Genomic DNA, 15,467 nt, shown 5'->3' with positions numbered 1-15,467 from the left:
TAGTAGTTGCACAATTTGTTATATCCATATGCATGTGCAAAGGTTGCATAGAAATTAGTATTTCTGGCATGCAATGCGACGGTCAGATGTAAGATCCAATCCGGCTAGCAGACTTGCATATGCAAGCAGATCAGCAGCATGCACATGCAGATATGCGACATTGACCGGCCAATTGAGCTTTAGTTACCAAACTTGCCTAGCTGGCTTAGCTAGCCTGTCCTTGGAGGTAAGTAATTAACTAATTAATCTTGGCCCCGCCTGGTACATTATGGTCCAGTTTTTTTTGAGAAAGCTATATATCCTCCTCTCAGGGGTTTATAGAAGTCCACTTTCAGATTTGGTTCGAAGCCTAATCAAATTTGCGAATCCGCTTCCTTAGGAAGCTAGAACGAGCACAGCTTCTCCGAGAAGCCGAAAAGAAAACAGTTTATGTTCTACTTTGATCAAATTAATCCGCATTATACTATTGCCTATGATCCTAAATTTTTGACTCAAATTTGTCCAAAAATAGATATATCTATTCTTAAAAAGTGTCTAGATACATGTAATATTTCGACAATAATTTATGATCTGAGAGAGTTACTTAATTATCAAGCTAGCTACCTAGCTAGCCGGCCGGGGTCGATCAAGATCGCATCGCCGATCCATACCATATGATCTTAATTAGCTTAGCTTAATTTGCATTTGGCATATCACATATTCACATGCATGTATGATGATGATGCCATGCATTTGCCACTTAAATTAACCATACATTAATACATATACACTACTAGCTCATGCTTTGTTTGATACTGTGTATGTAGCACGCATGAGCACGATCCTCTCGATCCATCGATATAAGATGCTAATTAAGATTCCTATATACTGATTCGTATGCAGTGCTGTTAATTTAGTTAAGCTAAGATCCCTTTCCCGATGCTATTTTGTTTGTCTTCATCGATCATTCGTCTGCCGCTAAATTAACTGTCGGAGGTAAAAACAAACAAATGCAGGCTAGGCAGAGCCGCTGGTGCTGGATGCACGTGCCTCATCGATGGAGGGACCCGATGGACCATATTTTGATATCGTCTGCGATGGACCATCCGATGATCCGAGCCGTTCGAGCGAGATCAAAATTAGCACCACTCTCCACTCATGCATGCACGCTCCTTCCTTGGTTTTTTATGTAGTATCTCCTTCCAGTTGTCTTTATTTCTTAAGCTAGCTAGCTTTGTCAAGGGGTGGACCAGATCAGATCAATGAGAAGAATCAGCAGTTGAGATGAGATCTCATCTCATCAATTTGAAATGACAGCATCAAACGACATGTATATATGATCAACACTTTTAAGTTCCATTTACGTGCAAGAAAGTTGTTTTCTTTCTAAAATACTACTCCTTTTATTTCATAATTCTTGTCGAAATATTTTGTGTATCTAAACGCTTTTTAGAAATAAATGCATCTAGTTTTGGGCAAACTCAAGACAATTTTTTTTGGAACGGAGATTGTACAACAAAAGATGTCGAGGATTCATCGACAAACACGAAAAGCCTCTCCGAATTAGGAGATGCTATGCCTGCTCGATGGCTAGGCTATAAAAAAGCAAGTGCAGTTCCATGAAAAATATATTTAAACAAGAAAAGACTTCTGGGGAAATAGAAAGTGCTCAAAACAACAGTTTAAAAATCTAGTACCCCGATGCAATGCACTTACCCACCCACCAACCCACACTCCACTCCTTGTCCTATATATAAACCCCTCCTAGCCTCCTCATCACAGATCGATCGGAGGAGCAACCAACGAAGAAGCAAGCAAAGGTTTGTGTTACCAACTCACAAACCTCCAAAATCTTACCATCCTTCTTTCCAATCATCTTTCCTTTTTGTGCATTTTTATCTTATCTTTCCGTTTGAGAATTACGCCCGTACTAGTATTCAGCAGTACCAGTGTAAAAATGTAGCACTCCTATATAGAAGAAGAAAAAAGACGTGTGTAGGGAGGAAGGAAGAGGCAATTTTGGCAAAAAACAAACAAACCAAATTGCTAGTATGACGACAAAAGGGGCAGGAGAGTCAAATCACACCCTTCAATAGCCGTCGTCTGTCTCTTCTTCTTCTTCTCCCCTGAGCTGATGGGTTTCAGTTTCAGTTCACCAACCACACTCTCTCTCACTCGCACACATCCGAGCTGATCTCCGCCGCCGCATCTGGCGGGTGGCGGCCGCCTCTCCTCGCAGGTATATGCTCTCCTCCTCGCTTGCTGTCGCCTCTCTCTCTTTCTCTCTCCGCCGGCCGTCTTGAAGTCGCCCCGCGCCATGGCCGCCGCCGCCTCGCTCCATTCCCGATTCGCCGCGCCGTCGTATGCTTGCGCCACTCCGGAAGTTTCCTGCTCCGATGGTGCCGGGTTGGGATGGATTTGTGCGCTGGAAGCGGATTTTGGTCTGGTTTGTCCATTGATGGATTATTTCCTGCTCCGGAAGTTTGTAACATTCATGAATCCTGACCAAAAAGAGACATTTTTCGTTTTGTTTCCCTCTTTTAGATTTCTCAAATTAACCCCAAAAAAGAAAGAGAAAAAACTGACATCTTTTGGGGCGATGAGTGTCCGTTAAGGGAGGCGCAAACCGCGTGTATTGCTCTTGAGTTTACACCGCACACAAACACACGTTCCTCATGTGTGTCGGCCTGATGGATCTCTGTCTCAGGAGATCAGCCCATGGATTGTGCCGCTACGCTAAGCTGCCTGCCTTTTGCGTTTAACGGAATTAGATGCGTGGGCTGGGGCGGCACGCAGATCTGTTCTTCTGTTGTTGACGTTGATGGGTCAACGCATGCTCTGCTCCGCCTCTTGCCTGCCATAGCTTTCTCAAGATCCGGTTGGTGCTCACAACATCAGTTCTAGTTAGTTGCCCGCCCTTGGATTTCTGGTTTAGTTTGGTTGGTGCCTATCTTTGCCCGTTTTGCAGAGTGAAATTTTATATGAATGCCTGTATAATCCTCAGTCAGTGGTTTTACTCGTTGACTCCTTGTGTGGCTGCTGTTCTAGGATCGATCTGTCTAGATTCTATTCTACCCCGTGCATGTTGCATCACATCAGCATTCAGCACTATCCGAGTGAATGGGTGCTCACTTTATTTCTGTTATGAATTTTAATGATTATTGCGATGGCAATGTAGCATTCTTACATGTGGAAACTCAGAATGTTAGGCAGTATCTGTGTTAGGATTTACTTCTGTTTACACTACCCGTGGAATCACTGATGTTGATGTCCTATGGTTTGGCATCTCCATGACCCTGTCAATGGTAACCTCTGTTATTATCTACAGATCGAGTGTGTATAAAGACTATATGATCTCTACCTTTTCTTTCCTTAACATTGTATGGCAATTAAGATGGAATTGAGTTGGATGTAGTCTTACTGATACAACTCTTGGTCAGCATATGTCTTGGCAACCATGGGAAGGCTACCGATTTTGTTATTTTTTAGCCTTTCGTGTGTACAGCTTTTCCCTGACATGCTTTGCTGTTGATGTTATAAGATCATAACTCCCCTTGTGTTCTTTTCTTTTTTACATTTCAGCCTCCAGCCATGGCGGATCTGCAGGAGCCGCTGGTGCGAGGAAAGAGGAAGAAGGTTTTGGTGGACTACTTGGTGCAGTTCCGATGGATCCTCGTCATCTTCGTGGTCCTCCCAATTTCATCTCTGATATACTTCAACATCTATCTGGGCGACATGTGGTCTGCCATGAAATCAGAGAAAAAGCGCCAGAAGGAACATGATGACAACGTGCAGAAAGTTGTGAAGCGGCTCAAGCAGCGCAACCCAAAGAAGGATGGCCTTGTTTGCACGGCTAGGAAGCCCTGGATCGCTGTCGGCATGCGCAATGTGGACTACAAGCGCGCCAGGCACTTCGAGGTCGACCTCTCTGCCTTCAGGAACATCCTTGAGATCGATGCAGAGAGGATGGTTGCCAAGGTCGAGCCGCTCGTCAACATGGGCCAGATATCCAGAGCTACCTGCCCGTTGAATCTCTCCCTCGCGGTGGTTGCAGAGCTTGATGACCTGACAGTTGGTGGCCTGATCAATGGTTACGGGATTGAAGGAAGCTCTCACCTCTATGGCCTCTTCTCCGACACCGTCGTCGCGCTGGAGATTGTTCTTGCAGATGGGAAGGTTGTGAGAGCCACCAAGGACAACGAGTACTCTGACCTTTTCTATGGCGTCCCATGGTCCCAGGGAACCATTGGGTTTCTCGTTTCAGCTGAGATCAAGCTCATCCCCATCAAGGAATACATGAGGCTCACATATACTCCAGTGAAGGGGGATCTGAAGGAGATCGCGCAGGGTTACGCCGATTCTTTTGCACCGAGAGATGGTGATCCTTCAAAGGTCCCTGACTTCGTCGAAGGAATGGTGTACAATCCAACAGAGGGTGTCATGATGACCGGCGTGTATGCCTCCAAAGAGGAGGCAAAGAAGAAGGGTAACAAGATCAACAGTGTTGGGTGGTGGTTCAAGCCATGGTTCTACCAGCATGCGCAGACGGCGCTGAAGAAGGGCGAGTTCGTCGAGTACATCCCGACGAGGCAGTACTACCACCGCCACACCAGGTGCCTGTACTGGGAGGGGAAGCTCATCTTGCCCTTCGGTGATCAGTTCTGGTTCAGGTATCTCTTCGGCTGGCTCATGCCACCCAAGGTGTCCTTGCTCAAGGCCACCCAGGGTGAGGCCATCAGGAACTATTACCATGACAACCATGTCATCCAAGATATGCTGGTGCCCCTGTACAAAGTTGGAGAGGCTCTTGAGTTTGTTCACCGGGAAATGGAGGTATGTATCTTTTTATCTTTCAGGCTACTTAACATTCAAGTATATATAATATGCATTGAGTCTGCTAGTCTGTAGGAGCTGTACAATGCTCTTAGCTATGAATTAACTGTGAAATCAGCATGAAGACTTGTTTTAGTTACTTGTTGGTGACATTTTATCAGATGTTATGTCATACATGCATTAAAAAATTGAGAAATTTTCCAAGTGTCTCAGCCAATTTTAGACTTGATGCATTAGGTTTTGGATGTGAAAATTCTGCTCATTCGCCAACTATTTTGTGTAGGACAACCTCATGCTGCTTACTCTGAATGTTCCCTGAACGTTTGTCTCTGTTGCTGCTTTCTCTGAATGTTGCCTGAACTTTTCCCTTGTTGTTGTTGCTTACTCTGAATGTTCCCTGAACGTTTGCCCTTGTTTGTTAGGTGTACCCGCTGTGGCTGTGCCCTCACCGGCTGTACAAGCTCCCCGTGAAGACGATGGTGTACCCGGAGCCAGGGTTCGAGCTGCACCAGAGGCAGGGCGACACGAGCTACGCGCAGATGTTCACCGATGTGGGCGTGTACTACACTCCGGCCTTCATCTTCAGGGGGGAGGAGTTCAACGGCGTGGAGGCGGTAAAGAGGCTGGAGCAGTGGCTGATTGAGAACCACAGCTACCAGCCGCAGTACGCGGTGTCGGAGCTGAACGAGAAGGACTTCTGGAGGATGTTCGACGCCTCACACTACGAGCACTGTCGCCAGAAATATGGTGCTGTCGGGACCTTCATGAGCGTCTACTACAAGTCCAAGAAGGGGAGGAAGACCGAGAAGGAGGTGCAAGAGGCTGAGGCCGCCATCCTCGAGCCAGCCTACGCCGACGAGGCCTAGAGACCTTTTTCGAATTCAACCGGGAGTCTGGAAGAGATGTTTGTCTGAACACTGAACTACCTACCTTACCCTCCTTTGCTTAGAACTTCGATCGTGTTAGTGTTAATCCGTAGTACTCTGTATTCTCGCCATTGTCGATGACTTGGTTTATCCCTTTATTGATTCATCGAATTGCTTAGAATTTAAATCATGAAGGTTCTATGTATTTGGTATTTGACTGGAATAATCAGGATTGATTTGTGGTGAATTCCCTGGTGTCTGGGTTTATGATTCATTCCTCTGAAAACCCGAATGCTGTTGAGGGCTGTAGTACTGTAGTAATTAGTATAGTATTCTTTAAGAACTTAATAAAGCAGTTCAGTTTGCTTTAGTTTACTCTAAGAACTTCAGTGACCAAAGCAGCATTTGCATTGCTCATTGAACTGGAGAGAGTTGGGTGAAACCAAAAAAAGAGAAGAACTTGAAACACAAAAGCTTGGCTTTAGCATGGGGCCAGAATTGACTGTCCTTGTGCTGGTAACAATAATGGAATCCATCCAGCAAGGGAAGCATGCATGAATGAGTGATGGATCTGGATGGAGACATTGCCATGTGAGAAGCACAGTGTGAGTGACTCAGTGAGACTGAGAACACAGCTCAGCAGCTCATGCATCCATGCCTACCTTCATGTGATGTGCTCATGATCATGCAAGAAAATGTGAAACCGTTTCTCTTTTTTGTTTGCTTTTCTGTTTTCCTTGTGCAAATAAGAGGAGACATGGACGGTTGTGAAATGAATGACTCTCTGGTCGATCACTGGCCAGTCAATAAAACAAACGAAGGCATGGTGGCCTGTCTGCCTGTCTGAAAGAAAAAGACACTGCATGCATCTCTGTGCTAGCTTATCTGCCTCTCTTTCTCACCTCCTAGATCTCAAGCCTTAAACCCTTGCAAAGACTCCTACCACTTGCCATTTTGCCAAGCTCAACCTCTAGGGCTCTAGGCAGCTCAGGTCCATCAATGGCGCCCACACAGCTTGTCGGTCGCCGCCGCCATCTTCTTCTTCCTCTGTTGTCGATGGCCCTCTTCGCTGCTGCCGTGAACGCTTCTGCTCAAGCTGCTGCTTCTGATCCAGCACTGGTAAACTAGCTGCATCAGTCAATCAATTATTTCTGCAACAAACTTGCCTCAGATTCGCTGAAAACCCTTGCAAATTGCCTTCACGGCATGCAGATGCAGGTACTGAACCAGAAGAAGAACATGAGATCAGCCAGATCCCTGCTCCAGGCTCCAAAACTAGGTAACAGAATTTCAAGATCAATACTATTCAGAACTGGATGATCAAAAGGTAATAGAAACTGACGCGTGGTTTTTTCTTGCCTCCTCTGCCATCGGTTGCGATGGCGATGGCCGCGCCGGAGCAGACTGTCCAGCGACGTGCCTGGGGCGGTGCAGCAACAACTGGAAGAACGAGATGTGCAACGACAAGTGCAACGTGTGCTGCAAGCACTGCAACTGCGTCCCTCCCGGCACCGGTCAGGACACCCGCCACCTCTGCCCCTGCTACGACACCATGATCAACCCACACAACGGCAAGCTCAAATGCCCATAGATAAAGATCATATAGATATCACCATCTTTATGATCTTCATGCCATGGTCTCATGTCATGCCTGTGATTTGCAAGCTAGGGTGATCTCAGGGCAGAATAATTATAATAAGAGACCAGTTTCTGTTTCCTACTCCTTGTACTCCTACCTTGTTGATCAGATCTATATGTATATAGCATATAATTAAGGCAGCTAATTAAGTGACAGGTTTGCATTTGCCGACATGTATGTACAAGAGACAGCAACTAAGTAAAAAAGGGTTTACAAACCCCCACCTAGTAACCTAATCAACTCTGGTCTGGTAATCACTAGGTCTTGCATCTTCGGATATATACAGGATGACAAACGAAGGCTACAAACATTGCGGAAGCCAGCACTGTTCCAAATTCCAACCCCTCCTTCATCTGGCTCCATGAGAGAAAATAGATCAGATGACAGGCACCGCTACCCTCCAGTCAGTCTACCGGTTCCGGGAGAGGAAGAACTCGTAGTCTGGGTGCCTGTTTTTGCGCATCTGGTCCTTCTTGAACACGTCGGCCCTGGCCATTGCCGCTGCAGCTTGGTTCAGCGTTGAAAGTCTTTCTCTGAGAATCTGAGATGGTTGACCCGACAAGGACTCGGTCTCGTCTGAACCGGACTTGCTCATCTGAAACCACGACTCCCCCTGCAATACGAGTACACAAATAAGATGTAAAGAACGATCCGTTGCGTTGCACAATAGTTGAGGAAGGGCGCTAGCTACTTTCTTCTTCTTTTTGTGAATGAGGTGTGCTAAACGAAAACCATCCACTTGACCAACCCAGATATGCTACCAACACCAATAATAGACTTGGGACCAAAAGAGCAGGCTTTCGCCAGTGCTTGAGGTTTCGTTCCAGATAATACTTGGAACAAAACTACAAGATGTTCAACTGGGACCTGTTTGGATATTTTGACCAAGTAGGATCCTTTTTTTAGCCCAACAAGAAACATTAAACACCCTTAAGAGTTTATTTGGTTATATTCACCTCAGGAAACAGCCATGTCATGGTCCGCAATTTCAGCCAGTACCACAACCAACATGATTTTTTTACCTCGGGGGTCTGAACACCAACTTCGGCCATATTTGGTTAACATGTTTTGTCTCAGGAGACAACTCAACCATCTTACCTTGTCATTATAAGACTGCAGACCCATGACTGGCAAAACAACATGAGTATGACCAGCCTGGTCTGATGAGCTTCTTTGGTGAACCCAGTGTCCAAGAGAATGATAAGTCAAGAAAGCAGCCTGAAATTTCGCGTCAGGTATACGATATATTGGATACCATGCAACAGAGTACCTGAAATTGAAACAAAATAATCTAAAAACAAACTCATCCAAAAATAGTGTTACATGTCTATATACAAGAATGTGGGAAATGATAATGGGCAGATACTACTGGAGCAAGGAACAGACCAAGAGGCAGGATGAAGATCATGCAGGTTGAGCTCCAGATTCTTTGGGTCTCCTAATATTTGGCAATTTGACTGTTTTGCACCATCAATCAACTCCTTCACCCTAGAAAAATTGCAATGAGATATCGATAAGAACATCTTAGACACAAAATGCCTTTCCTACAATTCAGTGTAAAAGAATGATATGCTAGTTAAAATTCTTAAGCAATAGTAACAGTAATGGCCACAGCACAATAGCATAGAGAAATCACAAGATAGAAGATTGGCACAAGGCATTCGCTTCATGATTCCAACTAGGAAAATATAGCTCTCACAGCCATATATAACATGTTATTATCTCAGGACGGGGGGTTAAAGTTTGAAATATTTGAAATTACACAGCAGATAAGCACATATCATAGTATTTAAAATAAGTAGATGTGAACTATAAAAACATACAAAGGCTAACAGATAATCATCCAGAATACGGAACACCTTTGCTTATGAAATCAGTCTCACTCACCTGTCAAATAATTGTCGTCGCCAAAATGGTTGTTCAGATTCAAAAAATTCAAATATGAGCTCTACACTTCCCAACTGTTGATCATCTTTAATATGCAAAGGCGAGTTGCTACTTCTTTGACTAGATTGTTGCGGCAGAAGCTTTGCTAATATCGGGAGAGAGTTCATACATGGAGATGTTCTAGATTTCACATCCATATCAGCTACTTCCTTATTAATGGTTCTCTTAGGCTGCCCAAACAATTGAACCGCTGACAGATATGGAACGAAGTAGGCAGTAAACTGATGATGTCTATTCCAGAAGCCTTTTGATCTACGAAGATCCTGTGCCTTTACTTCCAAGCCATAGCAGCCAGGTTCTTCATACCACTGCCAAATGCTACCAAGAGAGATATCCATAGTCTGATCAAAGCACAAGCCATCTCTAACAATTTCCTGCGAATAAGAGTTGCAGCCAATAGGGCAAGAGCTGCAATGGAGAACTGGAGAAGCAGAGTGAATAAATTGTTCAAAATCAGCAAGAGGCCTGCCAATGCGGAGTTGGATATCTTCTGCTCTCTGTTGGGCCCTAAAAGCATCACCCACTGCTTCTCTTATCTTGCTGAAAGCAGCACCAGTTTCAGTATGTCCTTGGCATTTCCAATCAAGCTGTCCAGACGAGTTCGATTTAGCAGTCATCCCCTCAGTAGCTTCTTTGCTGTCTTCACTATGGGCAGAAACAGAAATATCGTTAGCTGCAACTGATGCTTCAACAACAGAAGGATCCATAACATTTAAATGGATCATATCTTTCTTTCCAACAGGAACCCACTTATGTGACATGTGTCCAGCAGCAGAATACAACTTACATGATTCTTGAGAAGTATTCTCGGTTATCAAGTTCGCACATGGTGTTTCTGCCATTTCTGCAGCACAAGGATCAGAGCACAAGTTCCTGGAATCCAAACCTGCGGATATGACGTTATTTCCATTGCATGAAGAATGAGTGTTGCCTTGAATGACCAACGAACATGCTTCCTTGGACGTAGCTTGTGGGACCAAATGACAATCCATGTTAGAAGATGCTAGTACTGCTTCCTCAACACCAGATTGTGAACTCTCATTTCCCTCAGTTAGACTGTTGCTGACAACTCCATTTGGAGGAAATTCATCAGCTAAAGAAGTCGAGATTGACCTATCACTAGTGTCCCTGGCACATACTGGCTGCAACATAGGCAATCCTTCTATCTGTTGCGTGTGATTCTTCGATGTCTTGGGGATACCATTCTTAGAAGCATAGTGGTTCCTCGGCGACTGAGAACAACCCTTTTTGGGAGACACACTTGTTTGCTGAAATGGCATTTGCTTCTTGTGTATGCCTCTGGAAAATGGTTGGCATGAGTTCAGTGTGTCATTTTCTTTGGTAAGCCGCGTTTCAACAACATCATCTGGAGAATGTTGTTTCCATGATTTCCCACACTGCTGTTTATCAACTGATCTATTTGGACTGTGTTTACTGTCTTCTAGTGCAATTGTATCCTGAACTGCTGATGCAACCACACGGCCTGCTCTAGACGGGTTCTCCTTGTCAAGTTTTTCTACTTTTTGCCACACAGAAACCGAATTGTCTTTTCCACTTTGCCTGTGCCTATTAGCACCTACTACTCTGGTAGTTGCAGTCAAATTACTACAGCTAGATGTTTTTCTTGATTTTTTGGAACTCCTCCCTGAACTAACTGGAAGAAACGTTTTGCTGCTACAGGCTTCACTGCTGCACTGAACTCTTTCAGTATGACTAGTACTATCAGTAACATCTTTTGAGCAACAGGAGCTGCTACCAAAGGGATCATTAGAATCTCCAGCACAAGTAGCATTTAAATGGACCCCTGTCAAATAGCATGGCTTCTCCACATTATACAGCCCCGTGGAAGCCCCATGTCGCGAACCAGAACGTTTATTTTCATCTTTGGTGGCATCTCTTTCTTCTCCCACGTAAGAACATACATGTTCAGTGACAGTGGATGTACCAAATTCTGAAGAACCAAAAGTATTTTCTCCATCATTCAAGTAAGGAGCACCGTTGCAGCTAAGTCTTTCTCCTACAGTTTCATTAGCTGAACCTGCAAATTCAGACCCACCCATCGCATCACCACCCAGTGTAGACGAAGTCAGAATATTTCCACCTTCCACATATTCATTGTTGTTCTCACCATTATCTTTGCCCAGATGGGCATCTCTAACCAGCAAGCTGGTGGAGGATGAGGTATCTGACAACTTCTCAGCAAGTAAATCAGGCAGAAGTACCTCAACAGGAGAAGCAGCATCAATATGCTCTGCACAAAGGATTTCGGGTAACAAATCAAGCTTTTCACCCTGTCTGTATTGTTTCCCTTTTTTGCTCACTTTCTTCTTAGAATTCCTTTTTGGAGGTTTATCATCATCATGCAAAACATCAGAATCAGATCTCAGAGGAGCAGTGACAGGGCTGGAAGAGGTGTTTGCAACCACATGACAGGGAGGACATGTTGTCAATGAGTTCTTAACTTTTTTCCTATGCCGATGTTGTCCTAAAGTACTTCCTCCATTGGGAAGTGGTCTAGAAGAATCATCCTGATAATGCATGTTCTTTTCATCCGGCTGATCTAACCAATATACTACCGTTGGCTGTGGGGATAATAACTTAAAGACCTCTGTAGCAGCAGGTCCTGTTGTCGAATAGCTTGCCTTGTTGACCTCTTGTATGCTGGATGAAAACGGCGCCAATTTCCAATCTGAACTGTGCCGCTCTGTAAATCTACTGTCCCTGCCACACCACAAAAGGACAGTAAATAATTAACTTAAAAATTTGAATAACAGGTGAGAGGACCACAATGCCTACCCTGAAAAGAGAAAATAAGAGGATACAGAGGGCATAAACTGTCAAGTATTTTACAGACCATTGTATCAATATTAAGAAATTTTCAAACTGGTACTGGCATTAACATATTGGTGAGTAAAATTAAATGGCACACTATTCGTAACAGTTCACCCATCACTGACTTAATGAACAAGCCTTGCGCGTTCGTCAATCATCATTTATGCACTCCCAACCGAAGCTTTCTAGATCCGCCAATAACAACCTTACCAGTTGGTGGAAAGTTGTTTGCTAACCCTTATTTGCTAGCTTTTGATATACTACAATTTAATTAGGTAAACAGTCAAACAAACGTAAACACCAAATATCCCAGAGTGGTCCATTAATGTGAATGAGTTCCTTAAGTTCTATTAACGCCTTCAGTAAGACAGCAACGGTAAGATCTACTAATGTTACTTCTCATTTTTCTTCATTTGCTATAGACCTGTGAAAGTTGTACCGTTTCAAGTTCATAGTAATTAGTATTGGACTTGTTCCTTTCATGCATGGTTATCGCGTTTCACTAAACACATGTGCTGCATCAGCAGTAAATTAGATATCAAGCTTAATCAAGAATCATCCAGTTAAAACAATTGTTGTTAAAAGGATGCAATAACAGAGAATTACCTGTTCTCTGGGAAGACGGTAACCGGTCTGTTTATTAGCTGGTCCTGGTTGATCAAAAGATAAAAGAAGCAAGTCATTAAATTCCACCAAATAAAGATCGGTGATCTTTCTTGGGAACAAGAGAAGACATTTGTATGGTAGCATATTATTAACCTCTGGAAAGCGGTTGTCGTTATTCCGATTGAGTGATCTGTTACACTGCATACGTAACGTGCTCTTTAACCTTTTGTCAGTTACTTCTAGCGCACCCGGCATTTCTCGGAGAGCCTGTATTGACACGAGCAGATTTATTTAATACAGCACAAGTACCAACCATCAAGAACTGTTCACAACAAGAAGGAATACGAACGGTACAGCAAAACCAAAACATCAACTAAACTAGTACATGCACAATAATGAAGTGTTACTTGGAAAACCCTGACCTCTCTATGTACCTGCACAATAAACTCTACCGAGCAATTAAGTAACCAAGCAGTCAGTAAGCAAGCAAAAGCTAGATTAAGATAGCAAACATCAGCGCAGAGCTAGGAGCAAGCAGCAAGCCCTATTACAAGAATCTTAGCATGGCCACCACTGTAACAATTGAGAACAGCTTGAGCTATAGCAGGATTGAACTAAATACAAGCAACGATGGTGCTTGTAGTTACTCAATCTTCGAGATTACAACCTAATTGACCTGCAGAGTCCTATTGCATCACACGAGGATAAACACGAGCAGAAACCTAGTCGTAATCGCAGGATAATCTCACACGAACAAGCACAGATTCCTCCGCATCCGGAGACCCTCACCTAATCGCGATTCACAGCAATCCATAAAGCACCCAATCGACGCGCAGAAATAAAACACGCGGCTGATTTGTGCATCGGTAAGCAAGAAGAGAGAAAAGATTCGACAAGGGAAATGGAGGAGAGAGAGGACGGACGGACCTCACGAGTTCATCGTGATCGACCGGCCGATCTCTCGCCGGCGCCGGTAGGGGAGAGGCGCTGCGGCGGCCAGAATCTCGACGGAGGGAAGCCGGGGAGCACAAGGAGCGGGCCGGTGGGGAGGAGGAGAGGAAAAAATAAATCTAAAAACACGGAATTTTGTTAGCGGGGCAGCGAGGACGCCACACAAAAATTGGAGCGGCGGCCTAAAAAAAGTGGGGCGGCACGCGAATCAGCAACGAGGAGCAGTTTATCGAGGGAAACGTGGGGATTGATCGATCGGATTACCCGGAGGCGATCGGTGGGAGGCGAGATGATGATGATTCCGAGGAGGAGGAAGACGAACTCGTGAACAGTGGCAGCTTTGCAGTGACGAGAGCGAGTGAGATTGCCCGTTGCCCGGCGGTTCTTCTGCTTCTTGCCTTGCTCCTGCCTAGCAAAATACCCCTCCTTTATTTGTCTCATCTGGTGAACCCAAAAAAGAATTTATTTTTTCTTTTCGAAAATATACAAAGAATCTGGTTTATGTATACCTATATTCCTTTGAATTTGTACTCCCTCAAATTCAGTCCGAAAAAAAAAATCTAGTCCAAGCGCCAAATATTGCTTGAATTGCAAATGTTTCGATTGGTCTAAAAGGATCATAAATATCGGGGATGTTGAACAGTTGAAGTTGACTCTCCTCTTTGTTCTCACCCAAAATTTATGTGTATAAAATTAATGTGTATACCAAAGCTTTGTTACATGTGGGATCGGAATTTTATTACATTTGGAAATTGTGTATGCTGATAAAAGATTCAATTTTTATTCGATGCTTTTACTTGTTACCTTTCTTTCGGTGGTTATCCTCACCAGGAACAAACTAAGTTAATTAGTACGTGTTTTTTGTAATTGAGAGAAGATAATTTAGCATCTGCTTCTAGGTTGTCGTTTCGCCGTATGACATGGATCGTGATCCGCTTATCCTTTAATGCGTAACTCATCCTCATCTGATATGACATGTGTGTGGGAATTGTTTTAGGGGTTCCCCGTACATTTCTATCATGACGTTGTAATGCTTGGGGTGGATTTTTGGATGTAGAGGCCAGGAGATGATTAAAAGGTTGTCATTTAACTTATGTGACTTGGTCCGTGATCCAAGTGTCCTTTAGCGCATAACCCATCCTCATCTAATCGTTAGGGAATCAGCTTTCCCGTAAACCTCTATTGTGGCATGGTACTTATTATGGTGCATATTTTGTATGTAGAGTCTGGGAGGTGATTGCTATATATCGCCGGTCCGTGATCTTGTCCTTTAATACGCAACTCATCCTCATCCGATATGGCGTGTTTGGAAATTGTCTTTTTTTGGGGGTTCCCGCACACTTCTAGTGATTTCTAGAGATTGTCATTTCACTCATATGCCGTGGCCCGTGATCCGATTGTCTTTTAACACGCAACTCATCCTCATCCAAAATCGCGTGTGTTGGGAATTGGCTTTTGCGGGTTCCTCACACACTTCGATCGTGACGTTGCAATGATTAGGGTGCACCTTGGGATGTATAGGCAATTTTCTAGATAGCAATTTTCGCTCGTATGACGTGGTTCGTGGTCCGATTATCCATCAATATGTAACTCGATCGTATGATATTGTGTGTCGGGGAATTGGCTTAATTCTAGGAGTTCCCCTTACACTTCCATGATTGTGTTGTAATGATTAGGATTCAGGGTGGATCTTTAGACGTAGAGACTGGGAGCCCAGATGGTCATTTTCGCTCGTCCTTCAAATACATAACCCATCCCCATCATCTGATTTTGTACCCCTTGATCCTACTTAGTTGAAGCAAATGGATTGTTGC

General features: G+C 44.1%; 3 protein-coding genes across 6 annotated transcripts; 2 read left to right on the top strand and 1 right to left on the bottom strand.

Moving 5' to 3' along the window:
* The first annotated feature begins 1,700 nt into the window (after positions 1 to 1,700).
* On the top strand, positions 1,701 to 5,952 carry LOC100833467 (delta(24)-sterol reductase). 2 transcript variants are annotated; one of them, XM_024458107.1, is made up of 3 exons: positions 1,701 to 1,799; positions 3,562 to 4,812; positions 5,235 to 5,952. In XM_024458107.1, the coding sequence occupies exons 2-3, from the start codon at positions 3,571 to 3,573 to the stop codon at positions 5,676 to 5,678; spliced, it is 1,686 nt and encodes a 561-aa protein (XP_024313875.1). In that variant the 5' UTR covers positions 1,701 to 1,799; positions 3,562 to 3,570; the 3' UTR covers positions 5,679 to 5,952. The 2 variants fall into 2 exon arrangements, with proteins under 2 accessions (XP_024313875.1, XP_003563224.1); XM_003563176.4 differs by lacking the exon at positions 1,701 to 1,799 and adding an exon at positions 2,059 to 2,218.
* Positions 5,953 to 6,457: 505 nt separating this feature from the next.
* On the top strand, positions 6,458 to 7,488 carry LOC100833773 (gibberellin-regulated protein 2). The gene is made up of 3 exons (XM_003563177.4): positions 6,458 to 6,797; positions 6,891 to 6,957; positions 7,082 to 7,488. Exons 1-3 carry the CDS (start codon positions 6,678 to 6,680, stop codon positions 7,267 to 7,269), a joined length of 375 nt encoding a protein of 124 aa, XP_003563225.1. The 5' UTR covers positions 6,458 to 6,677; the 3' UTR covers positions 7,270 to 7,488.
* On the bottom strand, positions 7,419 to 14,062 carry LOC100844029. 3 transcript variants are annotated; one of them, XM_010241066.2, is made up of 8 exons: positions 13,918 to 14,062; positions 13,630 to 13,772; positions 12,856 to 12,969; positions 12,703 to 12,746; positions 9,205 to 11,985; positions 8,704 to 8,805; positions 8,416 to 8,587; positions 7,419 to 7,930 (listed from the first exon to the last, which is right to left on the bottom strand). In XM_010241066.2, the coding sequence occupies exons 3-8, from the start codon at positions 12,955 to 12,957 to the stop codon at positions 7,727 to 7,729; spliced, it is 3,405 nt and encodes a 1,134-aa protein (XP_010239368.1). In that variant the 5' UTR covers positions 12,958 to 12,969; positions 13,630 to 13,772; positions 13,918 to 14,062; the 3' UTR covers positions 7,419 to 7,726. The 3 variants fall into 3 exon arrangements, with proteins under 3 accessions (XP_010239368.1, XP_014751852.1, XP_010239363.1); XM_014896366.2 differs by having other exon boundaries at positions 13,630 to 13,835; positions 13,918 to 14,052; XM_010241061.2 differs by lacking the exon at positions 13,630 to 13,772.
* Positions 14,063 to 15,467: the final 1,405 nt, after the last annotated feature.

This window comes from Brachypodium distachyon, chromosome 1 (genome assembly GCF_000005505.3).
Source record: "Brachypodium distachyon strain Bd21 chromosome 1, Brachypodium_distachyon_v3.0, whole genome shotgun sequence".
In the NCBI taxonomy this organism is placed as follows: domain Eukaryota; kingdom Viridiplantae; phylum Streptophyta; class Magnoliopsida; order Poales; family Poaceae; genus Brachypodium; species Brachypodium distachyon.
Note: the sequence above shows the minus strand (reverse complement) of the source record. Positions and strands in the feature narration are given on the sequence as shown.